At 38.7% G+C, this 21,819-nt stretch overlaps 1 protein-coding gene across 7 annotated transcripts in view; it reads right to left on the bottom strand.

Moving 5' to 3' along the window:
* The window catches only part of USP54 (ubiquitin specific peptidase 54), a 149,920-nt gene that overhangs the window by 38,277 nt on the left and 89,824 nt on the right, over nucleotides 1–21,819 (bottom strand). For 4 of the 7 annotated variants that reach the window (XR_005016855.1, XM_036829087.1, XM_036829089.1 and 1 more), the window contains exons 3-9: nucleotides 21,457–21,549; nucleotides 5,775–5,909; nucleotides 4,102–4,215; nucleotides 3,880–3,962; nucleotides 3,350–3,455; nucleotides 3,085–3,237; nucleotides 1,228–1,377 (exon numbers count right to left, since the gene is read on the bottom strand). Coding sequence is in view for 6 of the 7 variants with exons in the window: in XM_036829087.1 (XP_036684982.1) it covers nucleotides 1,228–1,377; nucleotides 3,085–3,237; nucleotides 3,350–3,455; nucleotides 3,880–3,962; nucleotides 4,102–4,215; nucleotides 5,775–5,909; nucleotides 21,457–21,549 (834 nt within the window). In the remaining variant the exon portion in view is untranslated. The remainder of the gene's footprint in view (nucleotides 1–1,227; nucleotides 1,378–3,084; nucleotides 3,238–3,349; nucleotides 3,456–3,879; nucleotides 3,963–4,101; nucleotides 4,216–5,774; nucleotides 5,910–21,456; nucleotides 21,550–21,819) is intronic. The other 3 variants (XM_036829088.1, XM_036829091.1, XM_036829093.1) reach the window with 1 other exon arrangement.

Genomic DNA, 21,819 nt, shown 5'->3' with positions numbered 1-21,819 from the left:
TAAAAGCCCTTGTTTGAAATTTGCATTTCTATAATTTTCTCCTAAATATTAAAATCACCTTCATGAAGCTAAAGAGCAGACAGAAACTGTCTCACAGACTGCCTGAAAATAAGTGACATTCCGTCTCAGAGTTCACACAAGGCAGGACATAAAATGTCAAACTGCTTAGAATACACAGCTGAACCTCTCAGCCTTAGCTTTGTGCTGGATTCAGCGCTGCCATGGCAGTGGAAAAAAGTGACAGAATAGCCATGGAAACAACAATCCAATCAAATCCCCAAACTCGCTCTCTCTTAAGTTTGATCCAGTCACATTCTTAGATGGTGTGTTCTTGGAGTCAGACCACTGGCACAGTGTTTATTTCATAAAAGACGTTCAGTAAATTTATAACTGAGTTATCATTTTAACTGAAACATTTATATGCTTTCTACATACAAATCTGATTTAATATTTTATAAGGCAGGCATTATTTTTCAAATGAAAAACCTAAAGCTCAAAGAATTTACATAAGTTGCCCAAGATTACAACAGTAAAAAAGAGATGAAGAAGAGAATCAGGGAATTTAACAAAGACTTTACTATTTGTAGAGGACACTACGTAAGGCCCATGGGTTGGTGTAGATTATAGTCAGCAGTCTCCTAGCTGCTAACCTTATCACAAGAGGCTTCCTAACTCACACAGATCACCTAAACTACTTCAGCCACACACTCTGTGGTTTAGATAGTACCAAATTTCCAGCTTTAAATATCATTATAGCCTTATTTTCTCTACACTATCCCCAAAATACGTTAATCCGTGATAGAGTACTTCAGGGAGATAACAATCAGAGAATAATTTATAGCAGCCCTGGGACAAAGTATTACCCACTGTTAATCACAAGATTTGGAATTCTGAACTCTGTGCGAAGCTTATAACCTAATTTGAGGCATTAGATTGTTCTCGCTCAAATCAACGAATTAACATATTTTTTAAAAAGCCCTTTCAACTATAAATTCAGAATGGTTCTGAATGCTGGTGAGGTGATTCAGAGAAAATAATAGAAGATAAATTGATCCTGTCCTCAAGGAACTTGGTCTGTTGGGAAAGACAAGACTGACACTCTCATAAATTCAATAGATAGGCAGACAGACATTAAAATTATGAAAATGAAACACTGAAGACAAGTAACTGTCCATAGTTTTTTGTTCCATTCACCAAACACGTCAAGAAGGACTTGAATATTCCTACCTCCTTGACGTGAGCATCATCAAAATACATCCATTTGCGGACCTTTGTTTGGAAAAAGAATGTAGAATAATGTTTGCCGTAGTAACAGATCATTCCTACTAAGTACAGTTCAGACTGCTTGGCCCGGTCATCTGTCACTCTGAAAAACAGCTGTGGGGAAAGAGGAGAAAGGAAAGAACCATCACATACTCAGCCCTCTCACATCATCTCTCAGCAGACTCCATCATTTCTTCATTAAGGTACTGACTTGCTTCTCCTTTTGCTAATCCATATTAATCATCAGAAATGAACACAAAAAGGCAAAATTTTAGCGAAATGTCAGAGAGATAGTGGCCAAACTGGTAACGTGGTGATGTTTCTTCATAACTTTTATTTTATTTATTTATTTATTCATTCATTCATGCATTCATGCATTCATTCATTCATTCTAATTGCGGCGAGCAGGGGCTACTCTTCGTTGCAGTGTGTGGGTTTCTCATTGCGGTGGCTTCTCTTGTTGTGGAGCATGAGTTCTAGGCACATGGGCTTCAGTACTTGTGGCACGTGGGCTCAGTAGTTGTGGCTCACGGGCTCCAGAGCACAGGCTCAGTAGTTGTGGCACACAGGCTTAGTTGCTCCGCAGCATGTGGGATTTTCCTGGACCAGGGCTCGAACCCGTGTCCCCTGCATTGGCAGGCGGATTCTTAACCACTGCGCCACCAGGGAAGTCCTCTTCATACCGTTTAATAATATTTTCTTGCTGGGGCCTATTCTAAGATGAGCCAGGAATGTCAAAAAAAAATAAAACAAAAACAAAACATTCTCAAGTTTCAAAGGTTATTTATCAGCTGGTGCCACAAATATAAATTTCCTGTTGAGACACTAAGTAGAAGGTAAGAAAGCACTTAGGGGGAGCAATCCCACCATACCAGTTACCAACATTTCAATTCCTAGATATCTAGCACTGTCCTAGGTGTTAAGAGACATACAAAATATTTGAAGGCAAGGACTCTTGCCTTGAGGAATCTGGTTGAAAAAGCAATCATAAAAATAAAGCTAGAACAGAACAGAATATGTAGGCTATAGAAATTTAGAAAAATGACATTTTATTGTGCATAGCCTACTATGTCAGAGACTCCTTGGCAAGGAGACCTAAAGTAAGATCCCAGATGGTTCACTTATTCTCAACCATGGCTTAATGACATTAAAAAACAACAAGGGATCTCCTTAGTCACAGGACCATCCCAGAGGGAAACCAGTAGAAAGGAAACCACAGACTTTCTGGCTCTTCTCTTGAACTGAAGGAAAACTCTGGCTGTACCTATACTAGGGCATGCCGCTGATAAGGTAAACAGCCCACGTCTGAAGTCTGTTTCCACTAGAATTCTCTTCCAAGCCACTTCATTACCTTCTCAGCAGATGTTGGTTCCTACCATGAATTTAATATTCTAGGACGCATGTCATCAGCTTCTACCTCCTTCACCTCCCATAGCAGAACTACTCAGGACTGCTCACTTCTTTGACCTTACTACCTCCCATGGTTGAATACACTTCCCTATTCTACACTGGTATTAACTAATGATAAGTAGAGCATATGATAACTCTATGAATTACTTTTTTTATCAGTAGCTAAGCTCTGCCCATCCTGTCTTTCAAGGCCAAGATCATCCCATATCTTCCAAAAAGTCTTTGCCACCTACGCAAAGGAGGTATGTGAGCACGTACATGCATGCACATGTACGTGTACAGATACACACAATATATTTTTTCAAAACTCTTTAATATTGTCATTTAGGATATACCTTTGTGTTCAGAGTTCACTGCCCTTGAGCAATAGTAGGTTACAAGAACTCCAAGTGAGAGATAAAGGTAACTAACACTCACGTCACCCAGCTTAAGGCAGGTGCCCAGGCTGTGAATGACATCCTCTGCCAAGTCTGAGTGGTCCGAGTCCCATACCAGCCCAATTGTGATAATCTGTGGAGCGTTCATCAACACACGGCGAATCCGAATCCTCTCTCCACAGTTGCTCTGAAATACATATATAATGCTAGTGAGAAATGTTGCCCACTGACTCTGCCTCAATTCCACTAATCTCAGGGTTTCCCTCCCCACTCTGAACCCCACCCCTCACTTAACTCACCGGGCAGTTCCGCAGATCCCCCATGGTGCTGGCATTCTGCAGCAGCTCACCAAACATGCTTGGTGAGGGTTTTTCTCGTCTTTCCAGCATACAAATAGCCTGATTGCTTCGAGATGGGGAATTGAAGGGGGATGATGTTGGGAGCTGTACAGGGTTATAGCTAAATCATTCATGCAAATTCCTAACTCACATGTTTGACTTTCTTCCTCTGCCCACTATGCCAAAGCCCCTCATCCTGACCAGCCTCAGTATCCCACAGAGTAAGTGTGCCTGCCTGTCCCCAAATCCAAAGCTCATAGAATCCCCATTCCTCCTCCCACTCTGCTGGCCAGAACTTGAGACTAAGAAAAGGGGACAGATGGGAGAGGAAAGAAGGAGAACAAAGGTTATTTTAAAATTACTGTTCTGAGTTCCTACAATACAGCAAATACTCAGCAATAAGGATACAAGCTATTTGGGTGCCTTCAGTTAAAACCCAGTCAACTGAAGGACTGCCTAAGTATACAAACAGAGAACCCTATAAGACTCACCAAAGGGAAGTAGTGGAGATATAATGCACCATCTGGATGAAAGGCAGCGGATCAGAAGTGGCGCCGCAGCTAGTACATACACACTAAGCCCGGGGAGAAAAAAGCAAAACAAGCAGCCACAGTCATTAACTGTTTTGGCACCCATTTGACATCCTACATCCTAGGATAAAGTGTTCTTGAAGAAAAGGTCTAAGAAGTGATGGGAATAGAAATAGGGTTCACCTGCTCAAACAACGTCATTGCAAATTTCTGGTGGGAGATGCAGTGTTGGGCAGTGCATATGTCCTCTTTGGTTTCATCAGCAATATGGAAGTGAATCCTCATCAGGAGGTTTTCCTAATAGGGAAGGACAAAAAGCAGTACATCAACAATATTTAACAAACAAAAGCACAAATTTGTTGGCAGTTTACTCAGAGAAACAGCAATCCTCCTTGAAGGTACGAATACCTCTGATTTTTTTTTTAATTTTTAATTTGAAATAATTATAAATTCACAGAAAGTTTCAAAAAAATTATACAGGAGGTCCATGTACCCTTCACCCAGTTTCCTCCACAGGTGACATGTTACATAACTATAGTACAATATCCAAACCAGCAAATGGACATCAATAAAATCCACAAAGTTTATTCAGATTTCACCAGTTTTACATACATTCATTTGGGTGTATGTGTAGCTCCATGCAATTTTATCACATGTATAGTCATGTAAACACTCCCACAATTAAGATATAAAACTCTTTCATCACCACAAAGCTCCCTTCTGCTATTCCTTTAAAACCTTACCCACTCAATTCCAACCCTAACCCCTAGCAACCACTAACATGCTGTCCCATCTCTATAATTTTATTATTTCAAGAATGTTAAATAAATGAGATCATACAGTACATAACCTATTGATACTGCATTTTTCACTCATCGTAACTCCCTTTAGATCATTCAACTTGTTACATAAATCAACAGTTCATTCCTTTTTATTGCTGCACAGTATTCCCTGATATAGAAGTACCCCAGTTTGCTTCACCATCTACCCATTAAAAGCATCTGGGCTTTTTTACTTTAGGGCTATCACAAATAAAGCTTCTCTGAACATTCATGTACAGGTTTTTGTATGAACATATGTTTTCATTTCTCTGGGATTCACGTACAGGAATCTAACTGCTGAATCATATGGTAGTTTGCAAGTTTAGTTTTTTAAGAAACTGCCAAAGTGTTTTCCAGAGTGGCTATGCCATTGTTCATTCCTACCAGCAATAAATCAGTGATCCAGTTTCTCAGGGGCACCCCTGATTTTGGCCTATATTTTACCCTATAATAGGACGTATATCACTCAGATTGTTTAATGGTTGCATAGAGTCTTTTGAAGGTTGATGAACAGAACCCAGAGTTGAGAAGAGTTAGGGTCCTCTACTAAAAGTCACTGGGAGCAAAGTAGCCATCTACATAGCACATCACACTTGTGCTAAGGACTCAGCTGTTCTCTGTTTAATTCTCTTTAGTATGCAGGAGCTCTCAAACTGTGCTCCCCAGACCAGCAGCATCAGCATTAGCATCACCTAGGAACTTGTTAGAGATATTCTTGGGACCCACTCCAGACCTACTGAAACAGAGACTCAAGGGAGTTGGGCCCAGAAATTTGTATTTTAATGGGCCTTGTCTCCTCTGAAGGTGAGAGTTACTGTTCTGTGTGATGGCAAGCACAAAACTACCCTAAGCCTGAAGAAAAAAGAATAAACCCACTAGGCAATTCATACTTTATTAGCAGAAACAACTCAGAGAAACTGGGGAAATTCCTAGTTATAACTGTAGAGACCAGGAGTACAGTAAAGTAGCCAGTCCCTGATGGAGACCATCCACAGTCTCACCCCATATCAAAGAGGGCCAGAGGCCAGCACTTACAAAGCACTCTGCAGCATCATCCATAATTCCCAGCTGGAAACGCTGTTCATCCTGAAAAGTCTTTGCCAGAGCACTGCGGAGAGTGTCAGATGGAAGCACTTTTTCAGTACTGCACTGAAACTGGTTAAAGATTCCCTGTAGAGAAGAGGTTAGTTAGACAAGGGGAAAAGCACAATGCTGTTAACTGAGCTTCTATTCATCCCAGTCTGTCATGCTAGGATCTCCATGCTTACAGCTATGGAGCCAAATGTACTTTGAATGAGTTGATATGCTTGCAGTTAGTTATAAAAAAGTAAAAAAACAAGACTCATAATAAAGGGCATGATATGTGCTAATAAGGGTCCTTGCTCTTCCATCTGAGTGTGATACCATCAAGGACTCATTAGGAGAGACCGTTGTCATGAGTTAATGCAATGCAGTTACCTCATTTCCTCTGATATAGAAAGAGGTAGATGGTCTACAATAAATAAAGATAAATTATATGTCACTGAATTGGTAAATTATTCTCTGGGGGCTCATCGTATGAAACTTGGCTCCTTCTTTTAAATTGTTTAGCTACTATAAAATTACCCAAAAGTAAAAAGAATAATATAACAAATACCTACGTGTCTAACACAAAGAAATAAACATTCTATCATGTTTACTTCCAATCTACAGATAAAGCTAAAGTCCCCTTCAAGATCAGCCACTCACTATGAGTTTGTTGCACAATCTTCTGTTTATAATACTTTTACATATATTTTATGTGTGTATATATGTGTGTGTGTATGTATATAACCCTCAATAATACATAGTATGCTTGTGTGTGTGTGTCTTTTGTTTATGTAAAAAGTATCACACTGAATTTTACTTTTTAAAAAAATTCAGCATTCTTTTTGAGGTTACCCATATATTTCATCCTTTTCCCCTGCTGTATAGTATTATATCATGTTACTACATCACATCTATTTATCCATTTGTATAGTATTATATCATGTTACTATATCACATCTATTTACCCATTTCTTTATTGACAGATATTTTAACAGTCTCCAATTTTTTGCTATTGTAAAGAGGCTATGCCAACTTAAACTTCTACCAGTGCATGAATATAAATAAATTTCCCCATAGCCTTGTCAGCAATTAATACAGTCAGACTGGTTAATTTTAGTCTTTCTAACTACATTTAGTTTTTCTGGGTCTTCTGTGAGTACTACTTGCAGCAAATACCTTCTTCTAGTCTTCTGGTATCTTTCAAGTGCAGCAGTTTTTAATTTTGGTGTAACTAAATGTATCTATCTTCTCCATCTTTACCTATATCTGAAACAATGTTGAATGTGATATCCAGAGAATGGAAACAAAGAGAGGAAACAAGTGGCACCTGCTTTGAGGTGTCCTTCTCAAGTGGTATTGGACCCTCCGCACAGAGATTTTAGAATGTGCTCCTTGACATCACATGGCCCAGATCCACACTAAACCACCCAGATAAACAACTCACCCAACAATGAGTTACATGTCAACATGCCAAAGAATGTCACTGGCTTGAAATCCTCATTAGTAATTTATTCATATAAAAAAATTCCAGGGTTACTTTCAGACTTACTAATGAGACCAGAAATGAGATCACTTTTATAAACCTACCTATGTGAGCTAAGAATAGGAGGTCCCACCAACCTAGAATGGCTAATTATTGGTCCTCATTTTACTTGACGTTTTACTTGCAGTAGCTCAGTCACTCATTCCCTTCAGATTTTTACCCAAATATTACCTTCTCAATATAGTATTTCTTGATCATTTTATTTAAAATTGCAAGCTCCACTCACTCTTTCTAAACCTCCCACCCTTACTTGTTTTATTTTTCCCTTTGGCACTTTTACCAGCAGTCATACCATGTATATTACTTATTTATTGTCTAACTGTACTCTCTAGAATATGAAGACAGAAATTTTTGCCCTTTAATTCCTTGCTACACTCCCAGCATCTATAATAGTAATGGCATGTAGGCCATCAACAACTAGTTTTGAATGAATGATTTTATATGGTTAGATCTTATTAAGGGAAAATATTAACTCCCTTCTCTTTTTTTTAAGCAGATAAAGAATCACCTAGAAAAGGTGAAAATTTTTCTTAAGGTAACACAACTGGTTCAAGCAAAAGGGGACTAAACCTTGTTCTGCTAATTTCAAGAGACTGCTGTTCTCTTACTAGCATCATTCCACCTCATACACACTGAACATCTATCCCTACAGCAACCTGAGAACAATTTACTGTGAACCCTGCTATTATTTCCCTACAAACAATTCCATATGATGTGGAGGAGGCAGCAACAGAAAAACATATTTAGTATTGCTTAATAAGCATGGGGCTGGGGGGAAATCTATTATAATTACTTTATTTTGGAGTGACCTAGAAAGTTTTAACAAGTCTGTTATAAGATCAGGTAAAGACAGAGCAAGACCTTCCATAATTTGTTGCTGGAAGTGGAAGAATGTCTATCAGTGACTCCTTAAACTAGACCAAAAGTAAAGGTCTGGGTCCACAGTTAAACACTCCCAGAGGGCAACTGGATATCTGCCAAGTGACCAATGGGATTTTGAAACTTGGGGAAATGTGAAGAAAAAAGGAAAAGGAAGGTAGGAAAAGAAGTAGTGGCTGCTTCTACACGTGGTGATCTGAACACTTAATGATATGCTGAAGGGAAGTCACCTCAGCTTTGCAAAACTTGGTAACCACTATCATATCCCAACCTGCCACTCTTCTCAACTGTTAATGGTAAGACATTAATGCTGACAAAGGCTCTACCTCTAGAGCAAGGGATGGATGAGGAGTCTAAAACCGGTTCCAAGACAAACCTATGGAAAATTAGTTTCAGGATAGTTCTGTACAAACACAACAAATGCAAACTGCAGCCCCTTTAGTCTCTCTCAACTGGGTTTCCTCAAGAATTAATACTCTAAAGCATCAACAGTTCCTAATGAATTAACTTCTCTCCTATGCAGAGTACTAGTTATGTTACCATCCTAGAGAGAATTAAGAAAATAGTCACTCAAAATACTTTCTGTGTTCTGTGGTTCAGATGACCCTGTTTGAGAAAGGACAGAGATCCACTGAGAGATGGCACAGAGTAATAGTTAAGAGTATGGACTCTGGAACCATAGTATTTGGGTTCAAAATCCCAGCCCTGTTACTTACCAGCTATATGACCTTGGACAAGTTACCTACTTCTCTACGCTTCAGTTTCCTCTACTAAAAGAGAATTAATAACAGTATTTACCTCCTAGGATTATTTAAGGATTAAATAAGTTATCTATCTTTCTACTTATATCTTAGACTAAAGTCTGACCGTATGAAAGTGCTATCTAAGTGTTAACTGTTATTATAATCATTCTATATGGGATTCATTTTAGGTTACTGCCTGCCACTGACGTATGAAGAAGGGCCTTGAGAGTCAGAAAGGCTTCTACCTTGAGCTACCTCCCCAGTCTCTAAGGTCTAGGTACAAAGGAAGAAATTCTTCTCTATTCTGCTGCTTGTATTCAAGAGAGGCAGATTTCCCATGACCTAGATAACAAGGGTTTCAGCACAGAAAAAGAAAGACTTAAAGTCAGAGCTCTGACTGCGCCCATAGTGGATATGCAACAACAGATCTGGCTCTTGTGTTCAGTGGCATCATCTCCATGCTACTCTTTTTTTAACCTCTTAATTACAAACAGTTTTCTCCACACACACTGAGTATCTGAATGTATTCAGAATAGCCTCTGCCTGCATCTTCTTTATTTTCCTATTCAATATTTTAATTATTGTTACTGGTATTACTCTGCCATTGTTAGGAAGAAGCAAGTGTATCAGGGATGAAGCAGCCTGAGCCTGCCCAGCATGCATCTGTGAGCCGCAGCTCTGGAAGAAGCTGTAGCACAAAGCCCCTCTGTTAGGGCAGCACACTAACCCCTGTGTGTCCCTCTCACATGAGCACAAGGCAGGAATGGGCCTCCTCCTGTTCCCTTTTTCACCCTCCTCCCACCTTTCCCAGAGGGAGATCCTGTTCACACCAAAGAAAGCCAAGAACATTTAGTTCAGCAATAAGAACAGGTGGTAGCACCAATAAGGAACAAAAACTGGTATTCTTCCAATTGCTGAGTTCTATGGCAGAGAGGGAGAAAGGGCAGGAAGAACCAAAACGCAGGAATCATTTTCCCCTGTGGGGTCCCTGATGGTTTCATTTCAATAAATAAAAAACCCACCTTTGAGGTTTCTCTCTGCTGTTCTTCACAGAGTGAAACCAAAGAGGTCTTCCTTTTCACTCTCAGGAAAAGGCAAATTACTTTTTGTTTGTTAACTATTTTCTTGGATGCAGTGCAAAGGCAACAAGACTAATGACTAAAAGCAGGTGCTTCCCCATCCATCTCTCTTGGATCAAGTAGCAAACAATTCTACCCACAGGAGCATATAATTATTTGGATTAGTAAAAACCACGTAAATAAGATAAAAGTGCCATAAAGACAGAAAGTCTTTGTGCTTTGTCATCTACAAATGCAGCTGTTGCTTAAGTTTTTCCTTTTTTTCCCCCTAAAACACAGACTTTGTCTTTTTTTTTTTAATTATTTATTTTTTATTTTTGGCTGTGTTGGGTCTTTGCAGCTGCATGCAGGCTTTCTCTAGTTGCAGCGAGCGGGGGCTACTCTTTGTTGCAGGTGCGGGCTTCTCATTGTGGTGGCTTCTCTTGTTGTGGAGCACAGGCTCTAGGCGTGCGGGCTTCAGTAGTTGCAGCACACGGGCTCAGTAGTTGTGGCTCACGGGCTCTAGAGTGCAGGCTCAGTAGTTGTGGCACACAGGCTTAGTTGCTCCATGGCATGTGGGATCTTCCCGGACCAGGGCTCAAACCCGTGTCCCCTGCATTGGCAGGCAGATTCTTAACCACTGCGCCACCAGGGAAGCCCAAAACAGACTTTGTCTTTAAGCAGGGAACAGCTGTCTATTTCTCTCTCAGAATTTCCTAGCTTTGCATCAAAAAGAATTCATGAGTAGAGAAGATACGGGTCAAGAAAAAGGGCTGTCACTAAATTTGATGCTTTATGGGCCCAAGGTCTTTGAAAAGTGCCCCAGTCAGCAGTTCAACTCATCCCTGAGAGGTGTCCAGCAACACCTCTACAAAGGCGTGACACATGTTATACACTACTACTAACTCAATTCTTAGAGTTTCTCTTCTTGATCTAAGCTTCCCAAATCTATCATTTTGGCTTTCATAACTATCCCTTTTTTTCCACACCGCCTGTAAATCACAGACCTAAATAAATCATAAAACTAGATGTGGCCAATCGAGCCTGTTTGTAAACACAACCCTTTGAAAGGAAAATAAAGGAGCTACTCCTTGAGAGTCACTGACTGCTGGAAAATAGAACTTTCACCCTAGATTTGTTATGTTCAAAAGAATGTTGAACGTTTTCTTTCAAGAGGGGAAAGAATATTGAAATGTTTACCATTTTGGCATCCAAAACAGTACCACTGGATTTTTAACATTTTATTGCAAAAAAGTTCAAACATACAAGGGTAGACAAAATAGCACAATAAATTCCCATGTACCTATCATCCATCCTCAACCATTATTGACCTGTGGCCAATCTCATTTCATATATACCACCCACCCACTTACCCCTCCTCCCAGATCATTTTGAAACAAATGCTAGACACTATTTATCTGTAAATATGTCAGGATATGCCTCTAAAAAATAAGAACCCTTTTTGTTTAAAACATAACCATATAACAAACCCTTTCTCTAGTGTTCAGTGATTTTTTTGTGATATAACAGAATCAGTGATTACATCTCCCCTGACAAGTGTGAGCTGCAACTCCCAAGGCTTGTAGTCTATGAGCTGACCAAATATGTGTTCTTCAAATTAAGGTTTTAAATATAACAACTTTAGTGACAATTCAGTGACAATTCTGAAGTGACATTTATGCAGTAAAAACAAAACAAAACGAAAGGTACCTATGTAAAGTGATGGCTATGTTAATTAGCTTGATTGTAGTGATCATTTCACAATATACGTATACATCAAAACATCAAGTTGTGTGCCTTAAATCTACACAATTTTTATTTGTGAATTATACCGCAATAAAACTGAAAAAAATCATTAAAAAAAAAAAAAACTTAACCATAATACCATTACCACACTCAGAAAAAGGTATCCAGTCAGTTTAACAGAAAATCTTGCTCCAGGAAGAGAAGGCAGAGAACAGCTGGCCAGTTTCTCTCTTGGGATTCTTTAACCTTATGTCTTCAAATAGCTACCTTCTGGACTTCCTAATTAGAAAATTACCCACATATCCTATATCAGTCCCTTTAAATTAAATTCAGTTACCAATACCATATCTCCCCATGAGTTTAGGGCTTTATTTGCATTCAATTTATAACCCAATACCTTGGACTTACAGTAGTGAAGTAAAAGACCATCATAAACTTACCTTTCACACGCATTCCTGCTACCTAGGCAAAAACGACACCCACATACACAAAGGCAGAGACACAGATAGAAACAAGACCTCAAGACACTGGACAGACAGACACAGAGACAGGCCAAATTCACCAGGGAACAGTATTGCTTTTAGTTGGAAATCATAAACTAATATTGAGATTTATAAAAATGTAACAGTCATTCTGGAATTTTTGCCAAGATCAAAAATGTAGGACCTTAAAGATTACCAACAGTATTCAAATCAAATTTTAAGAATCAATATCATAGCCATTTACCCCACACGGGAAATAAAAAGGGGGACCCTTCTGGACATGCACAAAGATTTTGAGATTGTGTAAGTTTCAGGTTCTGCCATAAACTCTGGAAAGAATCATGATGATCTGCTATATTTTTCCTTGTAGTCATACCCCTCTATTTGAAATACCATGTAAAATTCTGAACTCCAGAATTTTAAAAAGGATAAGAGCCTGAGTTTTATACTATCCAAGTTATGTCAATGATTAAATTAGTCGAGAATATTTAGGTACAGGGCTTCCCTGGTGGTGCAGTGGTTAAGAATCTGCCTGCCAATGCAGGGGACAAGGGTTCAAGCCCTGGTCCAGGAAGATCCCACATGATGCAGAGCAACTAAGCCTGTGCGCCACAACTACTGAGCCTGCGCTCTAGAGCCCGCAAGCCATAACTACTGAAGCCTGCACACCTAGAGCCCGTGCTCTGCAACAAAAGAAGCCACTGCAATGAGAAGCCCGCGCACCGCAACGAAGAGTAGCCCCCCCTCGCTGCAACTAGAGAAAGCCCGCACACAGCAGCGAAGACTCATGGCAGCCAAAAATAAAATAATTTAAAAAAAAGAAGAATATTTAGGTACAGCCTAATACAACTTTAAGAAAGGTTAACCAAAAGACCACACAAATATGTTCACATCACATAGATAAGCAGAACAAGGAAGTTCAATTCAAATGGATAGGTGCATTAGACATAAGGACATACCTTCCTTATGTGAGGGCTATTTATTACTAGCTAAAATTTCCAGGTAACATACTAGAAATCTAATTTCCTGGCTTAAATAAATAGCCAGTCTAGGATAATGGGTTTACTCCTCTCTGATAGTAGCCATGACTGTAGGACAATGAAGAACCTTCCATTCCTACAGTCTACAAAAAAATGACCAGACTAATTCCTTATACCACTTTACTCGATATGTTTATGCTTCAGTCCCCAGTAGAGGAACAGCTACATGGTACACAATAAAAAAATATTGAGAGATTTGTTCCCTGAGCTCTCAAATTGCCCCCCAATTAACAAGTGAGCTATCAGCAGAACACAGACTTTCCTGCCCCTTCACAACAGTCTTACTGCTCTACAGGTACAGACTTACATTCCAGGACCCCTATATACAAAAACCTATTTCCTCCTTACCTACCTCCATCACCACCACCATTCCCTGGCTTTTATTCCTTATACTAACATCCTTAAAAAAAAAATCACTAATTGAGAAGGTTTGTTGGATTTAATCAATCAATGCAGCATTCTTCTTTGTCTATAACAAAAAACACTCTGTCCTACATCCTGGCACTGCAAAGCCTCTAGTACAATCCCTGGAAGGAGAACAAAATCTTTGTGGCATACTAAGTACAGAGGACGGATTTCCTCCTCTGGACAGAGATAAATAAATAAACCAATACCAAAGTCAAGTCATACCCTGGGGGCCAGGGTGTAAGAGCAGACTCAATATGAATAATAAATCAGAGCTCTGGGCTATAGGCATGACAACAATTTAGGTCAGGAAAAATCTTACAGTAATACTAGATGGGAATAAATTTGGTATTTTAGAAGGGACAGGGTAATTAGCACACAAATCTCTTTTTTTTTTTTATAAATTTATGTTTTCATTTATTTATATTTGGCTGTGCTGGGTCTTCGCTGCTGCGCACGGGCTTTCTCTAGTTGCAGGGTGAGCGGGGGCCACTCTCCATTGCGGTGCACGGGCCTCTCACTGCGGTGGCCTCTCCTGCTGCAGAGCATGGGCTCTAGGCACGTGGGCTTCAGTAGTTGTGGTGCACGGGCCCAGATGCTCCGTGGCATGTGGGATCCTCCCGGACCAGGGCCCGAACCAGTGTCCCCTGAATTGGCAGGCAGACTCTTAACCACTGCGCCACCAGGCAAGTCCCCTACAAATCTCTTCTATTTGCTAAGTCAGAGTTGAAAGGCATTGTGGTTCAAAGTAAGCAGAAAGACAAACTAACACAAATTCTTCATTAATAATTTGCATGCAAGATTTTGAGGCTGTAATTACTTTAGGGACTTAGTGTCAAGTAACACAGAAAAAAAAAAAAAACAGTATATTTTACAGGACCAAAAGAAATGGATTATCATAAATATTGTGTACAAACCACCAAAAAGTACTGGATGCAACATATACTATGGTACCAATGAAGATCACAAGGCACAGGACTATTGGCAGACGTTCATAGAGCAGAAGAAAAAAACAAAAATATTAAAGAAGACGTGATCCAAAAGGTATTCACATAAGGCCAGTAGTAAATGCATTTTAAGTAAACAACTGGAGAGAGAGCAGGGATACATATCTTTCAGCCAGACTTGGAAGGGCAAATCCTTCATCCAAACATCAGATTAAGGGAAAGTTGGCTAACTTCTGACTCATCGAGGAACATGTTTGTGTTTCTTTTTGTCCTTAATAGTAGGTTCTAGAGATAAGCAATTATGCTCTAACATAAAGAATTCTGACTTTATAAAGAACTGACAAGTTTTGCAGAGTACTTCAAATTCAGGAAGTTTGGAATCTCTTGTTTTTAAAAAAATCTAAGAAATAAGAATTTTACAAATCAAACTTAGCATTAAAGAATGCAAACAGGTCATGAAGTATCAGCAAAAAGGAATTCTTATTAGCCTCATCAAATATTCCTCTGATTTTTAAATAAGAGGCAGAGAAAAAAATATATAGAATTACACCCACACTGGGACACCACAAAGTTAACATGTAACTTAATGGCAGGATACCAGATAACTGCTCTGTTGACAGAATCCCAGACTTTCACTTCTTCCCTCAGCAGATCTTTCCCACCATCAACTCCCCTTCCTGACTCCCTCCTCCCCTCCCCCACATCTCTCCCTTCCCTTACTAAATGAGTCATGAAGGCCTAGATTAGTAGACTTACTAAAAAAAAGTATGAGACCAAAAGTCACAATATGAAAATCTCTATTAAACAGGACAAGAGTGAGAGAGAATATAAAAGACAGAAAGAAAAAGAAAAGGAAAAGGCAATACCCTAAACTCCGTAACTAAAATATCAAGAAGTACTAAAAGACTATATGAACCCAGAAAAGTTGTGTTTATATTATGGTCCAGGCACTGTGAGGAACACCAAGAGAGAAGAAAAGCTGGGCCACCTTCCCAAAAACCCATTCAGCCATGCTAAACACTGTTAAAATCAATCATGGATGTAGATAAAGTATTTTTAAAACTTCATGAAGAAGATAAATTTCTGAAAGAGTTCTGAAAGGCAGATGTGGTTTGGCTTAAAAGGGATGTGTTACTGTTCTGTTTATTGTTATTATTTTGTTATTATTTTGGGTGCCAAGGGATGCAGGCAAAGTGAATGACATTTGCAATGCAATGTCTAAGAGGCAGGCATAGTAAGTGTACCATCTGCTATCATAGATGAAATGGAGTGCCTGGGGAAGGAGAGGAAGGGAAAAGGAAGTGTGAAATTAGTTTTTTAAATGTCCATAATCCTGCTTTTCTAAGTGATTTAAGAGACAACTGGGAGCCACTTCAAGATTATAAGAAGGTAGTAACTTCAAAATAGCACTCCAGGGTAGTCTTAGGTTAGAGCAAATGAAATAGGAAGATACTAGAGATGGAAAGGCAATTAAGGGTCTGAAAAAAAGAAGTACTCTTTTTACTAAAACGGTGGGCAAAAAGACCTATTACTAGAAATATCATAGACCAGAGAGGAGGCATAAAGAGAAATGATAATTCCTGTGGTGGAATTCAGGCTATTTTCAGTTTTCCTCTTTACACTTTAGTATACTTTCCAGAATGATTGCAGTATTTTTCTATATTTATAATAAAAATCATCATTCAAATAAAGAACAAACATCATGTGTATACACAGCCAAAGAATAATAAATAAATGCCCATGTGCCTGCCACACAATTTAAGAAAGGAAAAATTGAGTTTGAGTATCCACAAATGATTATATCCTACCCATTCCACCTTCCAGAGGTAACCATTATCCTGAATTTTGCGAAAATCATTCCTTTTTTCTCTGCAGTTTTATCATACATATGTATCCCGGAACAATATGTTATGTATTCTGCCTGTTTTGGATTTGTATATAAATGGAATCATAGTTTAGCAGTCTTCTGTGACTTGCTTTTTTCATTCAATATACAAATCTTCCTTGATTTATGATGGGGTTACATCCCAATAAACCCATTGTAAGTTGACAACATGCCTAACTTATCTACTGAACATCATAGCCTAGCCTAGCCTACCTTAAACTTGCTCAGAACATTTACATTAGCCTACAGTTGGGCAAAATCATCTAATACAAAGCCTACTTCATTATAAAGTGTTGAATACCTGATCGAATTTATTGAATACTGTACAGAAACTGAAAAACAGAACGTTTGTATGGGTACAGAATGGTTACAAGTGTATCGGTTGTTTAACGTCGTGATTGTCTGGCTGACTGGGAGCTGAGGCGTGCTACAGCTGCCCAGCATCACAAGAAAGTATCATACCATATATATCACTAGCCCAAGAAAAGATCAAAATGCAAAGTAAGGTTTCTACTGAATGCGTATCGCTTTCACATCATCGTTAAGTCAGACCATCGTAAGTTGATGGCTGTCTGTAACGCTTCTGTGATTAACTCAAAATGATACATGTAGCTGCAGGCTATTCATTTTCACAACTATATAGAAGTGAAATAAACTACTACTCTAGGAATAAACCATAATTTTTTAATCGATTATATTAGAGTTGGAATGGGTTGTTTCATTTTTCTGTAATCACACAAAAAAATACTACCTTAAACATCCCCAAACATATCTTCTGGTATGTATGTACAAGGAAGTTTCTTACAGCGAATATCCAGGAGTAGAACTACTGAGTAGTAGGGTACCTGCTACTTCAATTTTATTTGACAAATGTAATGACAAACTGGTTTCCTAAATAGTGGTATCAATTTATATTCCAACCAAAAATGTATGTAAATTCTCATTATTCTACCTTGTAGGTAACAATTTTATCTGACTTTTAAATTTCTACTAATCTGAAGGGTATGGTTTAATCTACATTTCTTAGATTACTAAAGAAAATAAGCCTATTTCATATGCTTAAATATCAATTGGGTTTCCCATTCCGAGAAATGCCTGTTTATGTGTTTTGTCCATTTTCCTGTTGACTCATTTTATTATTTACTTATTCTTCATGGGAGTTCTTCTCTGGAGTTCTATGTTGGATACCAGTCCTCTGTTGATTATATATGTTGCAGATGCTTCCTCCCAATTTGTAGTCTTGTATATTTATTGTCTTTATGGAGTCTTCTGATGAACAGAAGTTCTTGAATTTTCTATAGTAAAACGTATCAAGCTTTTTAACTTTGTATTTTTCATGTCTTATTTATTAAATCCTCTCTATCTCTTAGGCCATGATATTCTCTCAAAGTTTCTTCTAAAACGAAGTATTTTGTCTTTCACATTTTACTCCTTAATTCATCTGAAATTCTTACTTTTGGTATAATATGAAGTAGGGATCTAATTTCCTTTTTGTCTATACAAATAACGAGTTATCTAAGCACATTTATTGGAAAGTCTAAGAGTATAATTTTCAAATTAAGTGCACAATAATTAAAAGAATGCAAACAATGCCATCTAAAACAAAGTATGTGCAAATTAGAGCCTAATTATTTAACATTTATTTAGCACTGAGAGATTGAAAAGCACTTTAGGGGAAAAAAAATCAAAATTTTAATCTTCCAATACAGCAAAAGAGGCAGTGAAGGAAAAGAAATCTAATGGATAGATCAGGCAATGATGTGATGAGGTAAGCATCAGAATTCCAACACATCCTCAGACTTATAAAAAGACCCAAAACACAGCCTTTGATCCACTAAGCCCATTTACCTATCTATCATAAGCAACTGCTTCTCTGAAAAACTCCCAAGATACAACCTCAGCCCCTTTAGCTTGAAAAACAACTTCCTTTCTGTAACTGGGTATCTCAGAAGGTGTCCCATAAGGTCTGGTGATTGGTTTCCTTTATCTTTCTGACTTATATAATTATATTGATTTATATTAAAGTAACGATTTGTCCCTGTGGAAAATGAAACATAGCAAGACTATGACAGCCAATTCTCCAGAGTCCCATCTGGGTCAGTGAAGAATATGGCACAGTCCTGACTAATCAAAGGCATGTCAGAGGGTCATGTAATTTCTGTCATCCCTTCTTGTTACAGATAGGAGTTTCCAGTTTCAGGAGATTGTTCTACCAGGGATTTCTCCAGGATTCAGATCTCTCTAGCAAGTAACTTGCCTTGTTTTTTTGGTTTTAATGTCAGGAACCAGACTTCCCTTGGACTTGCTGACCAAAGGACCACTATGTTTCTTGTTCATCTAAAATTAGATACTTAATGCTAATGTACCTTTCAGAAAAATCAAGCCAAATGCTCTTTTGGATGGACTTCTGTCTGAATGGGCATAATCAGAAATGTTACAACTTGTAAAAAATCTGGTTTTACTAAAATTTCATATTTAAATGCCCCAATTAACCAATAATTTTTTTAAACATCTTTATTGGAGTATAATTGCTTTACAATGTTGTGTTAGTTCCTGCTGTATAACACAGTGAATCAGCTATATATAGACATATATCCCCATATACCCTCCATCTTGCGTCTCCCTCCCACCCTCCCTATCCCACCCCTCTAGGTGGTCACAAAGCACCAAGCTGATCTCCCTGTGCTATGCAGCTGCTTCCCACTAGCTATCTACTAGCTATCTATTTTACATTTGGTAGTGTATACATGTCCATGCTACTCTCTCACTTCGTCCCAGTTTACCCTTCCCCCTCCCCATGTCCTCAAGTCCATTCTCTACATCTGTGTCTTTATTCCTGTCTTGCCCCTAGGTTCTTCAGAACTTTTTTTTTTTTTAGATTCCATATATATATGGTAGCATACAGTATTTGTTTTTCTCTTTCTGACTTACTTCACTCTGTGTGACAGACTCTAGGTCCAACCACCTCACTACAAATAACTCAATTTCGTTTCTTTTTATGGCTGAGTAATATTCCATTGTATATATGTGCCACGTCTTCTTATCCATTCATCTGTTGATGGACACCTAGGTTGCTTCCATGTCCTGGCTACTGTAAATAGAGCTGCAATGAACATTGTGGTACATGACTCTTTTTGAATTATTAACCAATAATTTATATTCTATATTTTGTTAAAAGTTATAATGGTTCCAAACAAAGGGTAGAAAAAAAAAAGATATTTGTGACCCTAGTGGCAAAAAGTTCAGAAGACTCAGTTATCTCTTTCCAGAAATATCTGCCTACCATGGACTAAAACTTCAAACTGATGTTGGTCAAAAAACTGTTTTGAGTCAGTTGCTGCAAATTTAACTGCGAAATTCTCCTGGATTTTTTGGTCAACAATTCCTGCTCTCAGATGTAAAAGCAACTAAATTAACAATGATCACAACCAAGCATCCCTGTGACAAACCAAGAATCCAGACGTCATGAGACTGAAAAATGACTCTAGAAGCTTACTCAGAACTTAGGCATACTCATCCAACCATAAATAATCCATTGCATATCAGGACCAAAAAAACAGCAAGGATAAGTGTTGGAAAAGTAATAGAGAATGGGCCCTTCTACATCCTAGTTCTTTCTCTTTAGCAACTTACCTAAAATCCCTGAGTCAGAACTCTCTCACATTAGGGCATTTTATTTATCTCTAAATGAATCCTCAGTTTCATTTTATTCAGAAATGAAAAACTTGGAGTCAGATAATGGGGTACACAACTGATATAAAGAATCTATTGATTATTACATGTGATAATAGGAAATATTAGGGAATGGGAAAATGGGAAAATTTTAGTACTGGCTTTTCTTTTTTTAATAAATTTATTTATTTTTATTTTTGGCTGTGTTGGGTGTTCGTTGCTGCACACGGACTTTCTCTAGTTGCAGCGAGCGGAGGCTACTGTTCGTTGCAGTGCGCAGGCTTCTCATTGCGGTGGCTTCTCTTGTTGCGGAGCACAGGATCTAGGCACACGGGCTTCAGTAGTTGTGGCACACGGGCTCAGTAGTTGTGGCTCGCGGGCTCTAGAGCGCAGGCTCAGTAGTTGTGGCGCAGGGGCTTAGTCACTCCGTGGCATGTAGGATCTTCCCAGACCAGGGCTCAAACCCATGCCTCTTGCATTGGCAGGCAGATTCTCAACCACTGTGCCTCCAGGGAAGCCCCCTGGCTTTTCTTTTTCTTTTCTTTTTTTTTAAAGCCTTATTCTTTTTTTAAATTTTATTTATTTATTTATTTATGGCTGTGTTGGGTCTTCGTTTCTGTGCGAGGGTTTTCTCCAGTTGTGGCAAGTGGGGGCCACTCTTCATCGCAGTGCGCGGGCCTCTCACTATCGCAGCCTCTCTTGCCATGGAGCACAGGCTCCAGATACGCAGGCTCAGTAATTGTGGCTCACGGGCCCAGCTGCTCTGCGGCATGTGGGATCTTCCCAGACCAGGGCTCGAACCCGTGTCCCCCGCGTTGGCAGGCGGACTCCCAACCACTGAGCCACCAGGGAAGCCCCCCCTGGCTTTTCTTAATAGAAAGAGTTTGTTGCTAAGTTTAGCTTTAATAGACAGTAGTTAATTCCATGAAAAATGGTTGGTTGTTTATTCTTTCAAAACGAAAATTTAGTGTTAGCTTTTCGGATAAATACTCAAAGTCTAAGCACATTTGAATAGTATCCAATCACATTAAATAGAGTTATGCGGGGCAAAAGGTTCAGAGAAACAGAATACCTAAACCAAGTAGCAGTTCTTTGAAACAAGCAAAACTAATCATACTTATCCTTTGTACTAAACCACATGCAAATAATGCAGTAACAAATTCTTTAGCATCAACCTGAATAACCAAACCACCTTAATATTGATCATTAACCTAATGATAGTGAGAAGAAACAAATTTGAAGTATTTACCTTGAGAGCACAAAAGATGCAGGAATCTCCCATGCATTTGTGAGTTGTAAGCTGCCTAAAGCTACGTCGGAAGATGTCCAAGTGCCATAAAACCTGATGAAAAGGGAAAATACTTCATTACTCTACAAAAACCCCCCATTTAATTTCAAATTCAAGAAGTCAAGCAAACATAGGTAGACAATAGACATTGTTACTCCCAAGAGAAAAGCTCATTCTAGTGTATTAAAAAAAATGTCAAAAAAGGTGAGGTATCCAACCAGAGGGGTAGATGAACATATTCTGGAAAAGACACTAATTTGAACATAAAGTAGGTCACACAGAGAAAATATGATACAAGATACATCAAATGTGATTTTAAAGAGG

This window comes from Balaenoptera musculus, chromosome 16 (assembly GCF_009873245.2).
Source record: "Balaenoptera musculus isolate JJ_BM4_2016_0621 chromosome 16, mBalMus1.pri.v3, whole genome shotgun sequence".
NCBI classification, from domain to species: domain Eukaryota; kingdom Metazoa; phylum Chordata; class Mammalia; order Artiodactyla; family Balaenopteridae; genus Balaenoptera; species Balaenoptera musculus.
This window is presented reverse-complemented; position numbering and strand designations above follow the sequence as displayed.